Source organism: Rattus norvegicus, chromosome 2 (assembly GCF_021556685.1).
Source record: "Rattus norvegicus strain SHRSP/BbbUtx chromosome 2, alternate assembly SHRSP_T2T, whole genome shotgun sequence".
Lineage (NCBI taxonomy): Eukaryota > Metazoa > Chordata > Mammalia > Rodentia > Muridae > Rattus > Rattus norvegicus.
This window is the reverse complement of record NC_141535.1, coordinates 9,357,304-9,376,907: the sequence shown is the minus strand read 5'-3', so window position 1 is coordinate 9,376,907 and position 19,604 is coordinate 9,357,304. Positions and strand designations below refer to the sequence as shown.

The following is a 19,604-nucleotide window of genomic DNA, read 5'->3' as shown; positions in this document are numbered from 1 at the left end:
TGCAGGACAGAGGGAAGGAGAGGTGGCCATGGGTTAAGATCAAGAGCATGGCCCTGAGGGCTGCCTAATTAGAGCTAAGAACAGCAGAGATGAAGCATAGTAAGTAATAAAAACTCAGGATTATCCACAGAAAAATACATCCTAACAGAGGGAGGGTCGGCAGATGCCCAACTCTTGTGCTGCTTAAGGCTGTGGGTGCGTGTGTGGTTTTCATAGTCCAGGAGGTCAATAACTAAGGTGGGAAACAAACCAAGGGCCAGGCAATAATAATAGAATAAATAACTTTATATGTACCACTTTTTACTCTGATTGAAAAACTGTTAATATTTTACCATAACGGCTTTTGTTTGGTTTTGCTTTCTTGGTTTTTTATTTTATTTTATTTTATTTAGACAGCATTTCCAAATGTAATCCAGGTTGGCCTTGAAGTCTCAGGCCTGTGGTCTCAGCTTTCCAAGTGCTGTTCCAAATACAGCTAGGCTTCTTTTTATTTTTGCATTTTTCTCTCTTTTTAAATAAGCATTTAAAATAGCTTTCATACATCATGACTTTCTCCCTAAATGGTTTGTATGTATCTCTTAAGAATAAGAGCATAATGCCTTAATATACCATAATGCCTTTATCTCACAAAAGAAAATTAACAATCTCCCAAAAATGTCCCTACAAAGTATCTGCCTTAAAACTTTAGAGTATTAGTTTTTGAGCCAAGAGGCTCCCACCAATTGTAAATATTCATGTTTATATGCAATATACTAGTGATTTTAACTTTGTTTTCATCAGAAGAATTGACAACTAGAACTCCTTTTGAAGAGAAATGTTCTTCCTCTTATAATTGCAAGAAATCTTGATCTTAAAATGATACTACTATACAAATTACCTAACATCCTTTCATCTAAAGGAATTAGTAATAATTGATGACCCTTATAGCAATCAATTTTAACTGAATCCACTAGATCTGGGATCAATGAAAGATCCTATCTCAATATTAAAGTGAAGGGCAATTAAGAAAGACATTATCTAGTATTGACTTCCAGCCTACACAAGCATGCTCACATGCATCTACAAGCAGATGTATACACGGATAGAGACACACAGACACAATTATATCAGAAGACTTGGTGGGTTTTATTAGTTTTTCTACTACATGATTCAGAAGCAAGGTGTCTGTCAGCTGGACACTTACTTGGAGACTGCTTTAAAAAAAGAGCAATCCACTTCCAAGAGTTTGGTAAAACCTATTCACAGCAGTGGTAGAACTGAGAAATACTTCTTGATGGCTGTCAGGTAGGGGACCACCCTTAGTTACTTACTGGTCCTTGCACTGGGGCCCTGCAGCTCTGTTCCAACAATAGAATAGAGAATATTTCTCATGCTGGCACTATATTTTGATTCTCCTATGAGGAGTTTACTCTCCAGATTTTGTTCTTTGTTTGGTTTGGGGTTTGTTCTGAAATAAAAACATGGTAGGAAGCACCCCACGAGCAAACTTGAGCCGCGGGACCACAGGTAAGACCAACTTTTCTGCTGCAAGCGACCTGCCTGGTGAACTCAGGACACACAGAGGGAAAATTCCTCTAGGACATGGCACTTCCGGTAGTTAGCTGGAGTCTCAAACCCGCTGATTACTGCCCAGAGCAGCTCTCTACTCCCAAATCCCGTGGAAGAGAGACCTCACCGCCTGGTCAGGTGGGCACTCCTGAGGCTGCAGAGCGGAAGAGACCACAATCACTGCCCACCCCTGCTCACATACCTGGCCCAAGAGGAAACTGTATACGGCCTCTGGGTTCCCGTAGAGGAGGGCCCAGGAGCAGCAGGTCCACTGCATCTGAGACACCGCCAGAACCTGAAGGGACCTACCAGATAAACAGTTCTATGCACACAAATCCCATGGGAGGGAGAGCTAAACCTTCAGAGAGGCAAACACGCCTCTGACGCCAGAGGAAAACACCAAACGCCATCTGGAACCCTGCTGCACAGAAGCTCCCGGAAAGGGCAGCGCAGATCTTCCAGGTTGCTGCCGCCCCGGAGAGCTCGTAGGCAGCACCCCACAGGCAAACTTGAGCCTCGGAACCACAGGTAAGGCCAACTTTTCTGCTGCAAGTGACCTGCCTGGTGAACTCAAGACACAGGACCACAGGAACAGCTGAAGACCTGTAGAGAGGAAAAACTACACGCCCGAAAGCAGAACACTCTGTCCCCATAACAGGCTGAAATAAAACAGGAAAACAGATCTACAGCACTCCTGACACACAGGCTTATAAGACAGTCTAGCCACTGTCAGAAATAGCAGAACAAAGTAACACTAGAGATAATCTGATGGCGAGAGGCAAGCGCAGGAACCCAAGCAACAGAAACCAAGGCTACATGGCATCACCGAAGCCCAATTCTCCCACCAAAGCAAACACGGAATATCCAAACACACCAGAAAAGCAAGATCAAGTTTCAAAATCATATTTGATCATGATGCTGGAGGACTTCAAGAAAGACGTGAAGAACTCCCTTAGAGAAACACAGGACAACATTAATAAACAAGTAGAAGCCCATAGAGAGGAGTCGCAAAAATCCTTGAAAGAATTCCAGGAAAACACAATCAAACAGTTGAAGGAAATAAAAATGGAAATAGAAGCAACCAAGAAAGAACACATGGAAACAACCCTGGATATAGAAAACCAAAAGAAGAGACAAGGAGCTGTAGATACAAGCATGACCAACAGAATACAAGAGATGGAAGAGAGAATCTCAGGAGCAGAAGATTCCATACAAATCATTGACTCAACTGTAAAAGATAATGTACAGCGGAAAAAGCTACTGGTCCAAAACATACAGGAAATCCAGGACTCAATGAGAAGATCAAACCTAAGGATAATAGGTATAGAAGAGAGTGAAGACTCGAAGCTCAAAGGACCAGTAAATATCATCAACAAAATCATAGTAGAAAACTTCCCTAACCTAAAAAAAGAGATACCCATAGGCATACAAGAAGCCTACAGAACTCCAAATAGATTGGACCAGAAAAGAAACACCTCCCGTCACATAATAGTCAAAACACCAAACGCGCAAAAAAAAGAAAGAATATTAAAAGCTGTAAGGGAAAAAGGTCAAGTAACATATAAAGGCAGACCTATCAAAATCACACCAGACTTCTCGCCAGAAACTATGAAAACCAGAAGATCCTGGACAGATATCATACAGACCCTAAGAGAACACAAATGCCAGCCCAGGTTACTGTATCCTGCAAAACTCTCAATTAACATAGATGGAGAAACCGAGATAATCCATGACAAAACCAAATTTACAATATATCTTTCTACAAATCCAGCACTACAAAGGATAATAAATGGTAAAGCCCAACATAAGGAGGCAAGCTATACCCTAGAAGAAGCAAGAAACTAATCGTCAAGGCAACAAAACAAAGAGAAGAAAAGCACACAAACATAACCTCATATCCAAATATGAATATAACAGGAAGCAATAATCACTATTCCTTAATATCTCTCAACATCAATGGCTTCAACTCCCCAATAAAAAGACATAGAATAACAAACTGGATATGCAACGAGGACCCTGCATTCTGCTGCCTACAGGAAACACACCTCAGAGACAAAGACAGACACTATCTAAGAGTGAAAGGCTGGAAAACAAATTTCCAAGCAAATGGTCAAAAGAAGCAAGCTGGAGTAGCCATTCTAATATCAAATAAAATCAATTTTCAACTAAAAGTCATCAAAAAAGATAAGGATGGACACTTCATATTCATCAAAGGAAAAATCCACCAAGATGAACTCTCAATCCTAAATATCTATGCCCCAAATACAAGGGCACCTACATACGTAAAAGAAACCTTAAAAAGCTCAAAACACACATTGCACCTCACACAATAATAGTAGGAGATTTCAACACCCGACTCTCATCAATGGACAGATCATGGAAACAGAAATTAAACAGAGACGTGGACAGACTAAGAGAAGTCATGAGCCAAATGGATTTAACAGATACTTATAGAACATTCTATCCTAAAGCAAAAGGATATACCTTCTTCTCAGCTCCTCATGGTACTTTCTCCAAAATTGACCATATGATTGGTCAAAAAACGGGCCTCAACAGGTACAGAAAGATAGAAATAATCCCATGCGTGCTATCAGACCACCACGGCCTAAAATTGGACTTCAAAAACAATAAGGGAAGAATGCCCACATATATGTGGAAATTGAACAATCCTCTACTCAATGATAACCTGGTCAAGGAAGAAATAAAGAAAGAAATTAAAGACTTTTTAGAATTTAATGAAAATGAAGGTACATCATACCCAAACTTATGGAACACAATGAAAGCTGTGCTAAGAGGAAAACTCATAGCGCTGAGTGCCTGCAGAAAGAAACAGGAAAGAGCATATGTCAGCAGCTTGACAGCACACCTAAAAGCTCTAGAACAAAAAGAAGCAAATACACCCAGGAGGAGTAGAAGGCAGGAAATGATCAAACTCAGAGCTGAAATCAACCAAGTAGAAACAAAAAGGACCATAGAAAGAATCAACAGAACCAAAAGTTGGATCTTTGAGAAAATCAACAAGATAGATAAACCCTTAGGCAGACTAAATGAGAGAATACAGAGAGTGTGTCCAAATTAACAAAATCAGAAATGAAAAGGGAGACATAACTACAGATTCGGAGGAAATTCAAAAAATCATCAGATCTTACTATAAAAGCCTATATTCAACAAAAATTGAAAATCTGAAGGAAATGGACAATTTCATAGACAGATACCAGGTACCAAAGTTAAATCAGGAACAGATAAACCAGTTAAACAACCCCATAACTCCAAAGGAAACAGAAGCAGTCATTAAAGGTCTCCCAACCAAAATAGCCCAGGTCCAGATGGGTTTAGTGCAGAATTCTATCAGACCTTCACAGAAGACCTCATACCAATACTATCCAAACTATTCCACAAAATTGAAACAGAAGGAGCACTACTGAATTCCTCTATGAAGCCACAATTACTCTTATAACTAAACCACACAAAGACACAACAAAGAAAGAGAACTTCAAACCAATTTCCCTTATGAATATCGACGCAAAAATACTCAGTAAAATTCTGGCAAACCGAATCCAAGAGCACATCAAAACAATCATCCACCATGATCAAGTAGGCTTCATCCCAGGCATGGAGGGATGGTTTAATATACAGAAAACCATCAACGTGATCCATCATATAAACAAACTGAAAGAACAAAACCACATGATCATTTCATTAGATGCTGAGAAAGCATTTGACAAAATTCAACACCCCTTCATGATAAAAGTCCTGGAAAGAATTGGAATTCAAGGCCCATACCTAAACATAGTAAAAGCCATATACAGCAAACCAGTTGCTAACATTAAACTAAATGGAAAGAAACGTGAAGCAATCCCACTAAAATCAGGGACTAGACAAGTCTGCCCACTCTCTCCCTACTTATTCAATATAGTTCTTGAAGTTCTAGCCAGAGCAATCAGACAACAAAAGGAGGTCAAGGGGATACAGATCGGAAAAGAAGAGGTCAAAATATCACTATTTGCAGATGATATGATAGTATATTTAAGTGATCCCAAAAGTTCCACCAGAGAACTACTAAAGATGATAAAGAACATCAGCAAACTGGCTGGGTATAAAATTAACTCAAATAAATCAGTAGCCTTCCTCTACACAAAAGAGAAACAAGCCGAGAAAGAAATTAGGGAAACGACACCCTTCATAATAGACCCAAATAATATAAAGTACCCGGTGTGACTTTAACCAAGCAAGTAAAAGATTTGTACAATAAGAACTTCAACACTCTGAAGAAAGAAATTGAAGAAGACCTCAGAAGATGGAAAGATCTCCCATGCTCATGGATTGGCAGGATTAATATAGTAAAAATGGCCATTTTACCCAAAAGTGATCTACAGATTCAATGCAATCCCCATCAAAATACCAATCCAATTCTTCAAAGAGTTAGACAGAACAATTTGCAAATTCATCTGGAATAACAAAAAACCCAGGATAGCTAAAACTATCCTCAACAATAAAAGGACTTCAGAGAGAATCACTAATCACTATCCCTGAACTCAAGCAGTATTACAGATCAATAGTGATAAAAACTGCACAGTATTGGTACAGAGACAGACAGATAGATCAATGGAACAGAATTGAAGACCCAGAAATGAACCCACACACCTATGGGCACTTGATTTTTGACAAAGGAGCCAAAACCATCCAATGGAAAAAAGATAGCATTTTCAGCAAATGGTGCTGGTTCAACTGGAGGTCAACATGTAGAAGAATGCAGATCGGTCCATGCTTATCACCCTGTACAAAGCTTAAGTCCAAGTGGATCAAGGACCTCCACATCAAACCAGACACACTCAAACTAATAGAAGAAAAACTAGGGAAGCATCTGGAACACATGGGCACTGGAAAAAATTTCCTGAACAAAACACCAATGGCTTATGCTCTAAGATCAAGAATCGACAAATGGGATCTCATAAAACTGCAAGGCTTCTGTAAGGCAAAGGACACTGTGGTTAGGACAAATCGGCAACCAACAGATTGGGAAAAGATCTTTACCAATCCTACAACAGATAGAGGCCTTATATCCAAAATATACAAAGAACACAAGAAGTTAGACCGCAGGGAGTCAAATAACCCTATTAAAAAATGGGGTTCAGAGCTAAACAAACAATTCACAGCTGAGGAATGCCGAATGGCTGAGAAACACCTAAAGAAATGTTCAACATCTTTAGTCATAAGGGAAATGCAAATCAAAACAACCCTGAGATTTCACCTCACACCTGTGAGAATAGCTAAGATTAAAAACTCAGGTGACAGCAGATGCTGGCGAGGATGCGGAGAAAGAGGAACACTCCTCCATTGTTGGTGGGATTGCAGACTGGTAAAACCATTCTGGAAATCAGTCTGGAGGTTCCTCAGAAAATTGGACATTGAACTGTCTGAGGATCCAGCTATACCTCTCTTGGGCTACACCCAAAAGATGCCCCAACATATAAAAAAGACACGTGCTCCACTATGTTCATCGCAGCCTTATTTATAATAACCAGAAGCTGGAAAGAACCCAGATGCCCTTCAACAGAGGAATGGATATAGAAAATGTGGTACATCTACACAATGGAATATTACTCAGCTATCAAAAACAACGACTTTATGAAATTCGTAGGCAAATGGTTGGAACTGGAAAATATCATCCTGAGTGAGGTAACCCAATCACAGAAAAACACACATGGTATGCACTCATTGATAAGTGGCTATTAGCCCAAATGCTTGAATTACCCTAGATGCCTAGAACACATGAAACTCAAGAGGGATGGTCAAAATGTGAATGCTTCACTCCTTCTTTAAAAGGGGAACAAGAATACCCTTGGCAGGGAATAGAGAGGCAAAGATTAAAACAGACACAGAAGGAACACCCATTCAGAGCCTGCCCCACATGTGGCCCATACATATACAGCCACCCAATTAGACAAGATGGATGAAGCAAAGAAGTGCAGGCCGACAGGAGCCGGATGTAGATCTCTCCTGAGAGACACAGCCAGAATACAGCAAATACAGAGGCGAATGCCAGCAGCAAACCACTGAATTGAGAATAGGACCCCTGTTGAAGGAATCAGAGAAAGAACTGGAAGAGCTTGAAGGAGCTCGAGACCCCTCATGAACAACAATGCCAAGCAACCAGAGCTTCCAGGGACTAAGCCACTACCTAAAGACTATACATGGACTGACCCTGGACTCTGACCTCATAGGTAGCAATGAATATCCTAGTGAGAGCACCAGTGGAAGGGGAAGCCCTGGGTCCTGCTAAGACTGAACCCCCAGTGAACTAGATTGTTGGGGGGAGGGTGGCAATGGGGGGAGGATGGGGAGGGGAACACCCATAATGAAGGGCAGGGGGAGGGATTAGGGGGATGTTTGCCCGGAAACCGGGAAAGGGAATAACACTCGAAATGTATATAAGAAATACTCAAGTTAATAAAAAAAAAAAAAGAAAAGAAATAAAAACATGACGAGTCTGTTTATTTTCCCTGTTCTCATACCAAAGGGAGAATGCCCATGTACTAGTTCTTGTAAGATATGAGCAATTAACACTCTACTGGGACTTACTCATCTATATTCCTGCCAACAATATATGAAAAACCTGCTTCTATAAAGTCTTATCAAAATTGTAAGTCAGGCTAAATGTAACGTCACATGTTTAAAATTATTTTCCTATCTCTCTCTATGAACTGTTTATTCATGACCTTTATCCACTGCTGAGTTTGAGGGCATGTGGGATAATGGGCTTTGGGACTAATTTTTTTTTCTTTTTCCTATGTTGGCTTTTATTTTATTGTTATTTTTTACTTTATCTTATTCTTCTAAGGCTTTAAAAGAACAAGCACTCTTGAAGCTTTCTTGCTATCTGATTAACAAAAGATTCTAAGGTGGCAACACTCATTTCTTGCTTCAAGCTAGAATTAGCCATTTCCTTAATGAACTCGGGTTGCTTTAAAGCAGTAGTTTTCAACTTTCCCAATGCCATGCCCTTTTAATACAGTTCCTCATGGTGTGATGACCCCTAAGCATAAAACTATTCTCATTGCTACTTTACAACTGTAATTTTGCTACTGTTATGAATCTTAATATAAATGTCTGGTACACAACTCCTGTCACAAAGGGGTCATGAGCCACAGGATGAGGACCACAGCTTTAAAGGAAAGAATATTTTAAGTCACATCATTTCTAGGATGCTGTTTCAAGACGATTATCAGTGCTATGGACCTGCTACATTTTATCTAGGTTTTTAATTCATGTGAAATTCACTCAGTGTACATTATAATAAAGAGTCAGGTTATAAATTCTATGGATGACTATCTACTGAAGCAAGGTGGTATTTTCTTCTAGTGCTTTATGACTGCAACATAGAAATGATATCTCCAACAGTACTTGGACTTCTCCTCTATTTCTGGACTTTGTCACCAATTTAATTGCTCTACATATCTCTTCTTATGCCAATGGTGGATTGCTTTTAAGAAATAGAAAACTATTTCAGGGCAAATTTTTTATTGTAAAATGTCTATTTACTAATGTCATTGCAGATACAGCATTCCACTTGAACGAATGAATGTTAGAGTGAGGTGCAGTCAGAGGAAACTTCATCACTTCTGGGCCAAAGCATTAAATTTGATATCAGTGATCATAAGGAGAAAGCAGACAAAAAACAGTATGGAATTAAACTACTCTAATAAGTAAAGTTCAAAGGTAATTTCAAAATATCCTTAAATAATATAGTTTCTTTTTCTTCCAAGTTCCAAAAAGTGCATGACAAACTTAAAGAATATAAACTGATAGCAAGGAACCTACTGATTGCTCAGAACATTAAAAATTCATATTATGGAATTTATACACTTATGGAGTTTATATTCAAATATTTGAGCACTGAAAATAATAACTGAATTTAAGCTGCTCATTATATATACTTCAGTATTAAAAACCTCTGTAAGATTCAACTGCCCACAGTCTTTAAAAAAAACTTAGTGAGGGCTATATATTGTTCAAGCCATATTGTGCATAGCATAAGCATACATACATACTAGCACGAGCATTTGTTTGACAACTATGTGACTGTGAATATCAAGTATTCTTTTGTATATTGTGGCACTATGTTCAGAAAACGAACTGATCTCTCAGTTTATTTTACCTACATAATAAGTTTGATTTCTATAGAAATGATAGAATTTCAGGAACAGGTGTGATAATATCCTTAAGAGAAGTGACATAACTGAAAGCACATATCTATGAACTCACAACTGAAGATAAATCTGGGGAAGATTCAGTAACGAAAGAATCAAAACTATAAGAGATTTCTTTTAGATTGTTGGAAAAATTGGTTTCCTTAAAACATCAACCTTACCAAAGGCAACACTGGGAGTATAGTAGCTCTTACACTCCGCACATCCACTGCTGAGGTGAGAGGACTGCCAGACCTCTGCTACCCAGCTCTGGCTAAGATGCTCTGCACTGATGGTCTTCATGGAACTGCAGAGTCTGGCCAACATAAGGAACTAACTATTTAAGTTACACAAAAATTTTACTTGACTTGTCCGCACTTACACAATAACTTCCCCTTCTAAATTATCATGATAACGTCTGAAGCTTGCCCATGAATGTGAAGGTAAATCATTTTTTTGTTTCAAATAAACTCTGGCAACAGATACTTTTGAATGGGATTATTTAATAGGAACTAAAACAAATACATTTTTAATTTTAGCTTTAGAAATTGCAAAAAAAATTAACCTCATTTCTCTAATAGAAAATCTAATCTTTTGTATTAAATTCTTAACAGAAATTTCATAAAATTCATACACTGCAAATTATACTAAATATATGTATTTGCATAATACTAAATTATTCATCAATAAATATGAAAACACAATTTGTGTAAAATGTTTAAAATACACACAAAATAAATATAGGGGTTGGAGAGATGGTTTGTAGCATTTGCACTCACATGGTACCTAGCAACTGTTTGCAAAGGATCCTCCAAAAGGATCCAAAGTCATCTAGTCTTTGCATGCACATGGTACACATGTATTCACATAGGCAAAACACCCATACACATGTAATTAAAACAAATACATCTTTAAATAAATAATGAAATAAGTGAACTAAGTAAGCTGATGAGTAGTAAGTACAGTAAGAGAAGGAACTTGTTAGAGTTAGCTATCTCCTCCCACTAGGGAGTTAGATTCATAGGAAGCATGTTACCAGCACAACTATCTTGATGGTTCTTTCTCTACTTTTATTTTAATTTAAATCGTACTAAACATCATTCATTGTAAAGTCACCTTAGGTTACTTTTATATAGGACAAGATAGGAAGACAAGAAGAATCAGATGAAATAACAAATGAAAGAGAGGCTCTACAGAATATGGTGGACAACATCCTATATCAACAATGGGGTCTTATGGTAAGGGAAGACGAACTTTTCAAAACAACTTAAGAAATAAGAACAAGGTGTGAATGGAAAACAACAGTATGTTGATTACACTGGATATGAAATCCTGGTTCAAAAATGGGAATCAATTAGTGAAAGATAGGTCTATAAATACATTTGATTCTACAATTACTGCAAATAAACTCATTCACTATAGCAACGCCTGTGAAACTGCTGATACATAATTAGACCTCATACAATTCATTACTCAAATACATAAAATGGAACTCAGGTAGTGATCTTATGTAGCACACTATGAAGAAAAAACCATTCTAAACATAAAACCGAAAGGCAAGGTGTTATAGAACGAACCTCATAATGAAAAAACTTTCCCTTTCCCATTCCACAATTTCTAAATTTTATGTTAATGAGTTATGTCTGCTTTAAGTCAACATAGTAGGAACGACAATGGATTGGTATGTGACACCAAGTGATCTATTGATGTATGAAGCAATAACTTAAGTAAACATTGATATACAAAATGTTACAGGCTAGCCTCTATTACATATTTGCATGTATACATAACAACAATTGAAGAAACAGAAGCCATGAATTTGAGAAACAACAAGGGAGGAATACATGAGAAAAGTTGTAGAGAGGGAAAGAGAGAAAATTATATGATTATATTTTAATTTAAAATATTCTTAAAGAAACTTTTGAAAATGAAGTACTCTGAGTTTTGTAAGCATTTCAGAGAAAAGAAAACAGTATACTGACATACCTCACCCAGAGCTTCATATCTTTTCTGGTTCCACCTGTGTAAGTCTTCTCGGTAGTTAAAAACAAATGGTTCTCCAGTTTTTATGTGTCTTAACTGCCCCTCTACAAGACAACAAGCAACATTCCAATGATTTAGGATAGATTTTTCATAATATGGATGTTCTAATAAATAATGTCTTATAAAATTATAACTTTCTTAAGTATTTGCTTTTTTCCTGATACTTTGTCTTCAAATATCAACAAACCTATTAAGTATATAAGTCTGGTCCCTAGGAATTTATAAGCTAGACTTGATGTTCATATCAATATTTTAAAGTAAACTGAAACCACTCAAAGGCCAGTAGGAAAAAGAACTCCTACCAGATAATGCCATGAAAGGTCCCAGGAGTGAAGATTGAAGGACCGGGAGACCATAAATGTTGAAACTCTAAGCAATTTTTCAAAGCATTAGACAAGAATCAATGAGAGTCAGCAATGTAAAGCTGCCACCATGATGTATACAGACAATGGGGTCAAGAATGATGTGGCAACATAAGAACACACTGTGGGGCTACCTAGAGGGAAGAATGGAGTTCAGAACTTTGATAACATTTTCTGCCTGAGCTAACATTGACACCTCAACAGGAGGAGTTTAACACCAGTTTAAACCATCCAATCAACTCATTCACAACACAGGGGTTCACGGACAAGTATTAATGAGCTTTACTAACAATTTCAAGACCTGGTATTCAAGCTGAAATCAATACCAAGATATCCTAGCTATCCCCCTTTCCATATTTCCAACTTACTAAATCAGATTATCTGACCCAGAGCAAGGAAAGTCCAAATAAGGCATGTGGGGCTCCTCACATACCAGTAAACATTTGGTCATAATATTCCCACTTTACATGATAGTGAATTATAGGCCTGTGTGCTATTCTTCATGGAAACGTGCCTCATATAACAAAAAGTAAGTTTATTTACCATTAACAACCATCTAAATCACAGTATCCCATAAAAGACTCTTCTCATGGCAAACATTAGTTTCTATTTACAAAAGGTTTAATTATCAGCCGATTTACAATGAGAAAAGATAGACCATCTGCCCTGTTTCTTTCGCCAGGAAGATTCTAGTAATCAGAAAAAAAAAAAAAAAACAGGACACAGTCAATTGCTTTAACACTTTCTCCTGAAAAGACAACAAAATATTACTATTTAAACATGTTTTATCATATAATATTGTTTTTAAAAATAATATCTGAAAACGACCAAAGTTTCTACTATCTTCTCTATAAAATCACTGAGTGTTTAATTATACCTATATGTGACATGGAAGGGGGACTCACACAGTGATGAGCGATCACCAATTCAGTAGCTATAAAGCAACAGAAGTAAATGATGACATCATGCTACCTGCCCATAACAGCAACAGCCTTCGAATATAATAATGTATGCAGGAGGTAGGCCTTTTTCCACAACTCCAGTAAAAAGATTATCTTATTCCAAACCTTAAAAAGTTTTAATCAGAAAGGTCCCTAAAAAATAATGGGACAGCCAGTCACCTCATTTAAATAGCACCTTAAAGAATATATCTTTCTATATAATTTAATTAGGAGTCTCCAGGTAGATTGGAGTAGAATGTTCAAATTCATGTCCTTCAGTTTATGTGACTTGACAACTATAGAAAATTGATCCTTGATTCTTTCATTTGCGTGAAGGATTTCACTAGGCAAAGAAAAGTCATTATCTCTCAAAATCACTACAAAATATTCTAGTTAAGACTTATGAGAGTAGTTAATGCATTTCTTACAATTCTATGAGTCCTGATAATCAAGCTACACATACTCATATGTATGTCTAATACATCCACTTACTTTCATTAAACTACACATACTCATATAGGTGTCTAATGTAGCCACTTACTTTCATTAAAAGCATATTCAAAGCCTTCCAGTGTATCTGGAAAATCAAAAGGTGGTTCGTCCTTTTTCATGAGTTCATTCAAATCGATCCTAGACAGCAAATCTAGAAAAAAAGTCATATGGATTGATATGAAACTGACTCAGGATCATTCTTCATAGTTAATACAAGAGGAGACTTTATTCTTTTAATCTAATAGATGAATTTCATCTGTTACTTTAACTGATAATGGAATTAAAATTTAAGTTCCAAAACTTCTGTTTTTAACTGAGTAGTTTGATCTAAGACAGCATTAACATAAGTCCTTTCCAAATCATAATCCCCGAAACAATCACAACTTGGATTCTCAAAATAACCTACTTAAATGATCAACCTTCTCTTTCAAATCAGCTATTTGTTTCTACCTCATTAACTTTAATCTATGGTTTCAAAGCTTTAGATATTAATAAGACACTTCAAAGACCACTAAATTTTACACATAAATGAGTTATAGTTTGTAAAAACAAAAACTCATTGTAAACACAGCAGTATGATATTATTGCATATTAATCCATTTTATGTGAACTATTAAAATGAGACATGTTGACTAGAAATGTCTGGTTGATACTAAAACAGTTTCTACTTCTCAGAATACTGAATGGCACATATCAAGAAAGGATAGCCAAGTTTTAATCCCAGCACTAGGAAGGCACTAAGTAGTTTAAGGCTAGCCTGGTCTACCTAGTGGGTTCCAGGCCAGCCAAGACAACATAGGAAAACTTTCTCTTAAAATGAAATAACAACAGTAGGCCAGTAAGCTGCTTCTTAAATAAGGAAAATGTTAAACTTTGTTTCATGAATAATTATATAGTGATAGAAAAGCTGAAAGATGGTACAAAGTGCCTAGGTCCCTTAGCCCAATTTCCCCTAATATTACCAAATTGCATCACCACAATGTATTTGTTAGCTTAAGACCCTGCACAAAACTATTCAAATATTTTATCAGAACTACCTTTGATTTGGGTATATCTACTATTTTCTCTGAAAGGATCATGTCTGCCTGCCTGCTCCGGTGCCATAATCTTCTGAAGGGATATCGGAGATGACTACAGTCCTTATTACCACATTTCAAGTAGAATGTAACATGCACAGAACATCACTGATGACACAACCCTTCAACAGCTGGCTGAGATGGTGTCTGGCAGGCAGCTCCACTAAAGCATCAGCATTTCCCTTTATATGGCATACACTCAGAAGTGACTGAGTCCCACCAAGTTTTAGGTGAAAGCAAAGGAGTCATGCTCTATCTTCCAAAGTAAGAAACACTGGCCCACATCACTGGTCATTCTTCCATACTGGCATACATTACTGGTTATTCTTCAGTGTAGAAGTTGACATCACTTTCTCCCTTTCCATAACTATTCCAAAATTGTAAGGTGTTAGAGACATGTATGTCATACTGATGAAGGTAAATCTCCAGTAGAGTATAACAATCTTAAATGTGTCTGTACCAGGGGAGACGCTGAAGAAAATCATAAAGACCATAGCTAAAAAGTAGACCATAATTAAAGTTGGACATTACAACACCTATCCATATTAATTTATAGAGAAAGAACACAGGAAACAGATCAATTCAAACTAATTTATATTTACATAACCCACTAAATAGCCATTTAACATCATTTTATGCTTCTGGTATTCAACATTTATTTTTATTACATTTTAAATTACAATATAATTACATCATTTCCACCTTTCTATATCCTCCCTCCAACCCCTTCTATGTCGCCTCCCTCTAACCCTTTCCATGTCACTCCCTCATCCCCCCTCTTTTTTATCATTGTTGTACATATATAAATGCAACCTGCTGAGCCACTTAATGTTACATGTGTGTATATGATTTCATGGCAACCATTTACATTAGATAGCCATTCATCTCTGGGAAATATTGTCAGCAGTCACTGGTAACTTAGCCAACTAGTTGGGACTAATAAGGTCTGGATCTTAGACAAGAACCTACTACCACCATTTTACGAGACCAGCAATAATTCCCAACTGCATTCTAAATCTTGTCCTTATACCCACAGATAGGTATAGTCCCCACTCCTCATCAGAAAGCCATAATAGGCCAAAATGCAGAGATCATCAGATCATGTGGAGTCCAGCTTCACTGTACAGACCCTATAACACAACTCCTGTGCCTAAGGCACAGGGAACATCCAGAAAGAGGGGCAAAAAGATTCTAAGAGCCAGAGGACCAGAAAGACTGCTGTAACACTGTCTTCTAGAAATGACATAAGAAGGTCACCCATGATACCTCAATAAACAAGACCTAAACAGTGATATTATTAATAGGCATACTAATACAGAAAAGGGAAATCTCATTGACAAAAAAACTATAGGCAATTTAATACTTCTAGAAAGGACACAGGAAGCATTTACAACAATAAATACCATAGCTGATATTCTTGGTCATAAAATAAGTACCAGTGAAGTTTAAGGGCTGAAATCATATAAATCAAGTCTTTAACCACAAATAAAAGTAATGTAAAATTCAATGAAGGGAATATCTTACAAAAATATTCTACTGTGAGCTGGATATGGTAGTGCACTTCTTTAATCCTAACACTACAGAAGCAGAGGCAAGGGAATCTTTGTGAGTTCACAGGTTTATACAGTAAGTTCTAAGCCAACAACTCTTCACAGACAGACTCTTTCTCAAAAACAAACAAATAAACACTTGTTATTTTATTAATTTTATCTTACTTAGTAGATGGAGACAGAGGAAATAGAGAGAACACAAAAAGGGAGAAACTGAAAGAAGGCAGGAGGAATGAAAGAGCACACCATCACAGACAGCTTGCGAGCTCAAAGGGCAACTCCTCTGGAGTGCTTCTCTCCTGACTCCAATGGGATCCAAACAATCAGGCCTGTACATAAGCAACTCTGCTCACTAAATCATCTCTGAACCTACCCTGTCAACTCTACTACATCTAAATTAACAAAAACCCTATGAGGAATTTTTTTTAATTAAATCATCTGAAGTGGGAAGACAAAACTTTAATCCAGATCTTTTGAATAAGAAGACCCACCTTTAATCTGGGCTATACATTCTGGTGTCAGCCTATACATGAAAGAAGGAAGATTTTTACTCTGTTGCTTGCCCTTGCTCTTACTAACAACATCATTCCTTCACTGGCAACTTCTTCAAAATTCTGGTGTATACTGAAGACCAAGTGAGATCACCAGTCTCATGAATTAAATAACTAATGGATTATTGAGTTTTCTGTTGGGAGACAGCCATTGTTGAACTAGCAGGACCACCGCCTATAAGTCATGATAATAATCTTCCAATGAGAGAGGGGGGAGGGCAGACAGACAGGCAGACAGACAGAGAGATAGACAAATGATAGATAATAGATGATCATGATGAGAGGTAAATACATAGATAAATAAATGAAAGATATAAATTCATTCTATCATTTCTATTACTCTAGAAAATCCTGACTAATACAAACCCAAATTCAATTATTAAAAAGAATGCTACTTTTTAAAAGCAATCTTAGTATCAAAAATGTAAATCACACAAATTTTTGCAAAATACTAAATAGAAATGAAGAGTGATACATAAGAATTTGTGGGATTCATGAGACTGGTCTATATCTCAGAAGCAGTGCCCTGGTCTAGAACTTATGGAATTTAGCACAAGCAAAATTTACAGAAAAAAAATTACATTAAATCCTTATATAGATGCTCCTTAATGTACAATGAAGTCCATCCCAATAAACTGCTACTGTACCAAATCTTTAATCATCATAGCTCAGCAACAGAGTATACTGCACAGCACTGGTTGTTTAGTTATTCACAAGCTTACTGGAAAGGAGCTCCATACTGCCCCCTGGAATCACGACATATTACCATAATGTATGCCACATGGTGCTGGTGTGTACCATACTTTTGCTTTCAAATAACTGAGTGTGTTAACCTCTCAGAAACAGGAAGTTTTGAAGCACTCTGAAATAAACATACTACAATTTGGAACAAGAAAGCTCTCTTTACTCTCAGAGTCTCTCTCAAAAACCCTAAGCAATAAATGACAGTTATTAACATAATATATATTACAACTAGCTGGAGAAATAATCAATATTCAAATTTCTGGGTGAAATTTCTATAAATGCATACTGCTTTTGCATAATCATAAAGCTGAAGAATTCAGAGTGCAATAAGTCACATACTACCTGTCTTCCAAAGTAAGAGGTCTTCAATAAATTGCCTACAGTCGCTTGAACAAGAAAGGCCTGAACAGGTTTGCATGTTTTAATACTCAGTCCTCAACTGGAGGAATTGTTTGGGAAGGATTAGAAGGTGTGGTCTTGCTGGAAAAGATGTATCACTGGAAGTAGGCTTTAAGGTTTCAAAGGCCAACACCCTTCCCAGGTAGCTCTTTCTATCTTGTGCTTGCAGATCCAGATCTAAGCTCTCAGTTACTTCTCTACTGTCATGCCTGCCTGCTTTTGTCATTCAACCCTACCATAACAGTTATGGACTCCAACCCATGAAGCCTTGATCCCCAAATATTTCTTCTATAAGCTGCAAGGGTCAGGTTCTTTTGTCATAGCAATAGAAAAGTAACAAAATGCCAAGGGAAGCCTTGAAATCATACATACAAGTAACAGTATATGAACTGAACAGGATATGTGTGTGTGAGTGAGTGTGTGTGTGCACATATACATACACACACATACATATAATAACAATTAATGAAAAAGATCTCATGAATATGTAAAAGAACAGGGTGAAGTATATGACAGGGGTTTGAGTGAGGAATTGGAAGAGAATAATGCAAATGAATTATATTCTCAACAACATTAATGCTTTCAAAAAGAAAAATAACTAAGACAGAACTTAGTACTAAGAAGTTGGCTATTACTGTGACAGATCTGACACTATTAGGTTTATTTTTGGATGAGTGTGGGAAACTTTGGGACTATGAACTAAAAAAAAAAAAAGGTTGAACATTGTAAATTAGGCTTCAAGGGTCATTCCAGCAGGAGCTCAGAAGGCAATAGTGCTGAGAACAATGGAGGCTATGGAAGTCCAGCTCAAAAGAGTTGTCAGAGGGGAACAATATTAGCAGCTAGGCTTAGACACTATGCTTGTGATATTTTGGCAAAAAACGTAGCTGCTTTGTCTTTGTCCTAAGAATCTACCAGAGGCTAAACTGAAAAGTTTTGAACTAATCTTCTTAGCAGATATGACTTTGTCAGCCTCTTGTAGTTTGAATTAAAATGCCCCCATAAGATCATAAGGAATGGCATTATTTGAAAGTACAGGACATATGGTCTTGCTGGAGTAGGTGTGGCCATATTGGAGAATGTGTGTCACTGGGCAGGGACTTTAAAGTTTCAAAAGCTCAAGGCAAGCATAGTGGTTCTCTTCCTCCCACCTGTAGACCCAGATTTAGAACTCTCCAGCTATCTCCAGCACCATGTCTGCCTGTGTACCACCCTGTTCCCCACCATGACTATAATGGAATAAACCTCTGAAACTACAAGCCTGCCCCAACTACATGTTTTCCTTTATAACGGATGATGTGGTCATAGTGTCTCTTCACAGCAATAATGAACCCAAAACGTAGCCTAAAGTCAACTTTGTTGTATTTAAGGAATAACAGTACTAGGATATGGAACATGGAGCCAAACGCCGTGCTGGAGAAGCTGTGGCCTTGCTGGAGACGCTGTACCATCTGGGTGTGGGCTGTAAGGCTTCGAAACCTAGCACTCCTCCCAATTAATCTCTGACTCTTGCTTCCAGATTTGGCTATACACACCCACACTTCAGCACCACGCCTGCCGGTTGCCATGATCCTGTGATAATGATATTAGACCTAAATTGTCTAGAGCCATGAGGCCCAAATTAAATGTTTTACTCTACAAGTTGTCTTGGTCATGTCTTCATAGCAAATGTAAATGTAAATAAGACATTACCTAAGCATCTGAAGAAA

General features: G+C 37.4%; 1 protein-coding gene across 35 annotated transcripts in view; it reads right to left on the bottom strand.

Annotated features, from left to right (window-relative positions):
* The window catches only part of Arb2a (ARB2 cotranscriptional regulator A), a 464,299-nt gene that overhangs the window by 404,119 nt on the left and 40,576 nt on the right, over window positions 1–19,604 (bottom strand). For all 35 annotated transcript variants that reach the window (NM_001439487.1, NM_001439488.1, NM_001439490.1 and 32 more), the window contains 2 exon segments: window positions 11,724–11,824; window positions 13,625–13,726. In NM_001439487.1, coding sequence (NP_001426416.1) covers window positions 11,724–11,824; window positions 13,625–13,726 — 203 coding nt within the window.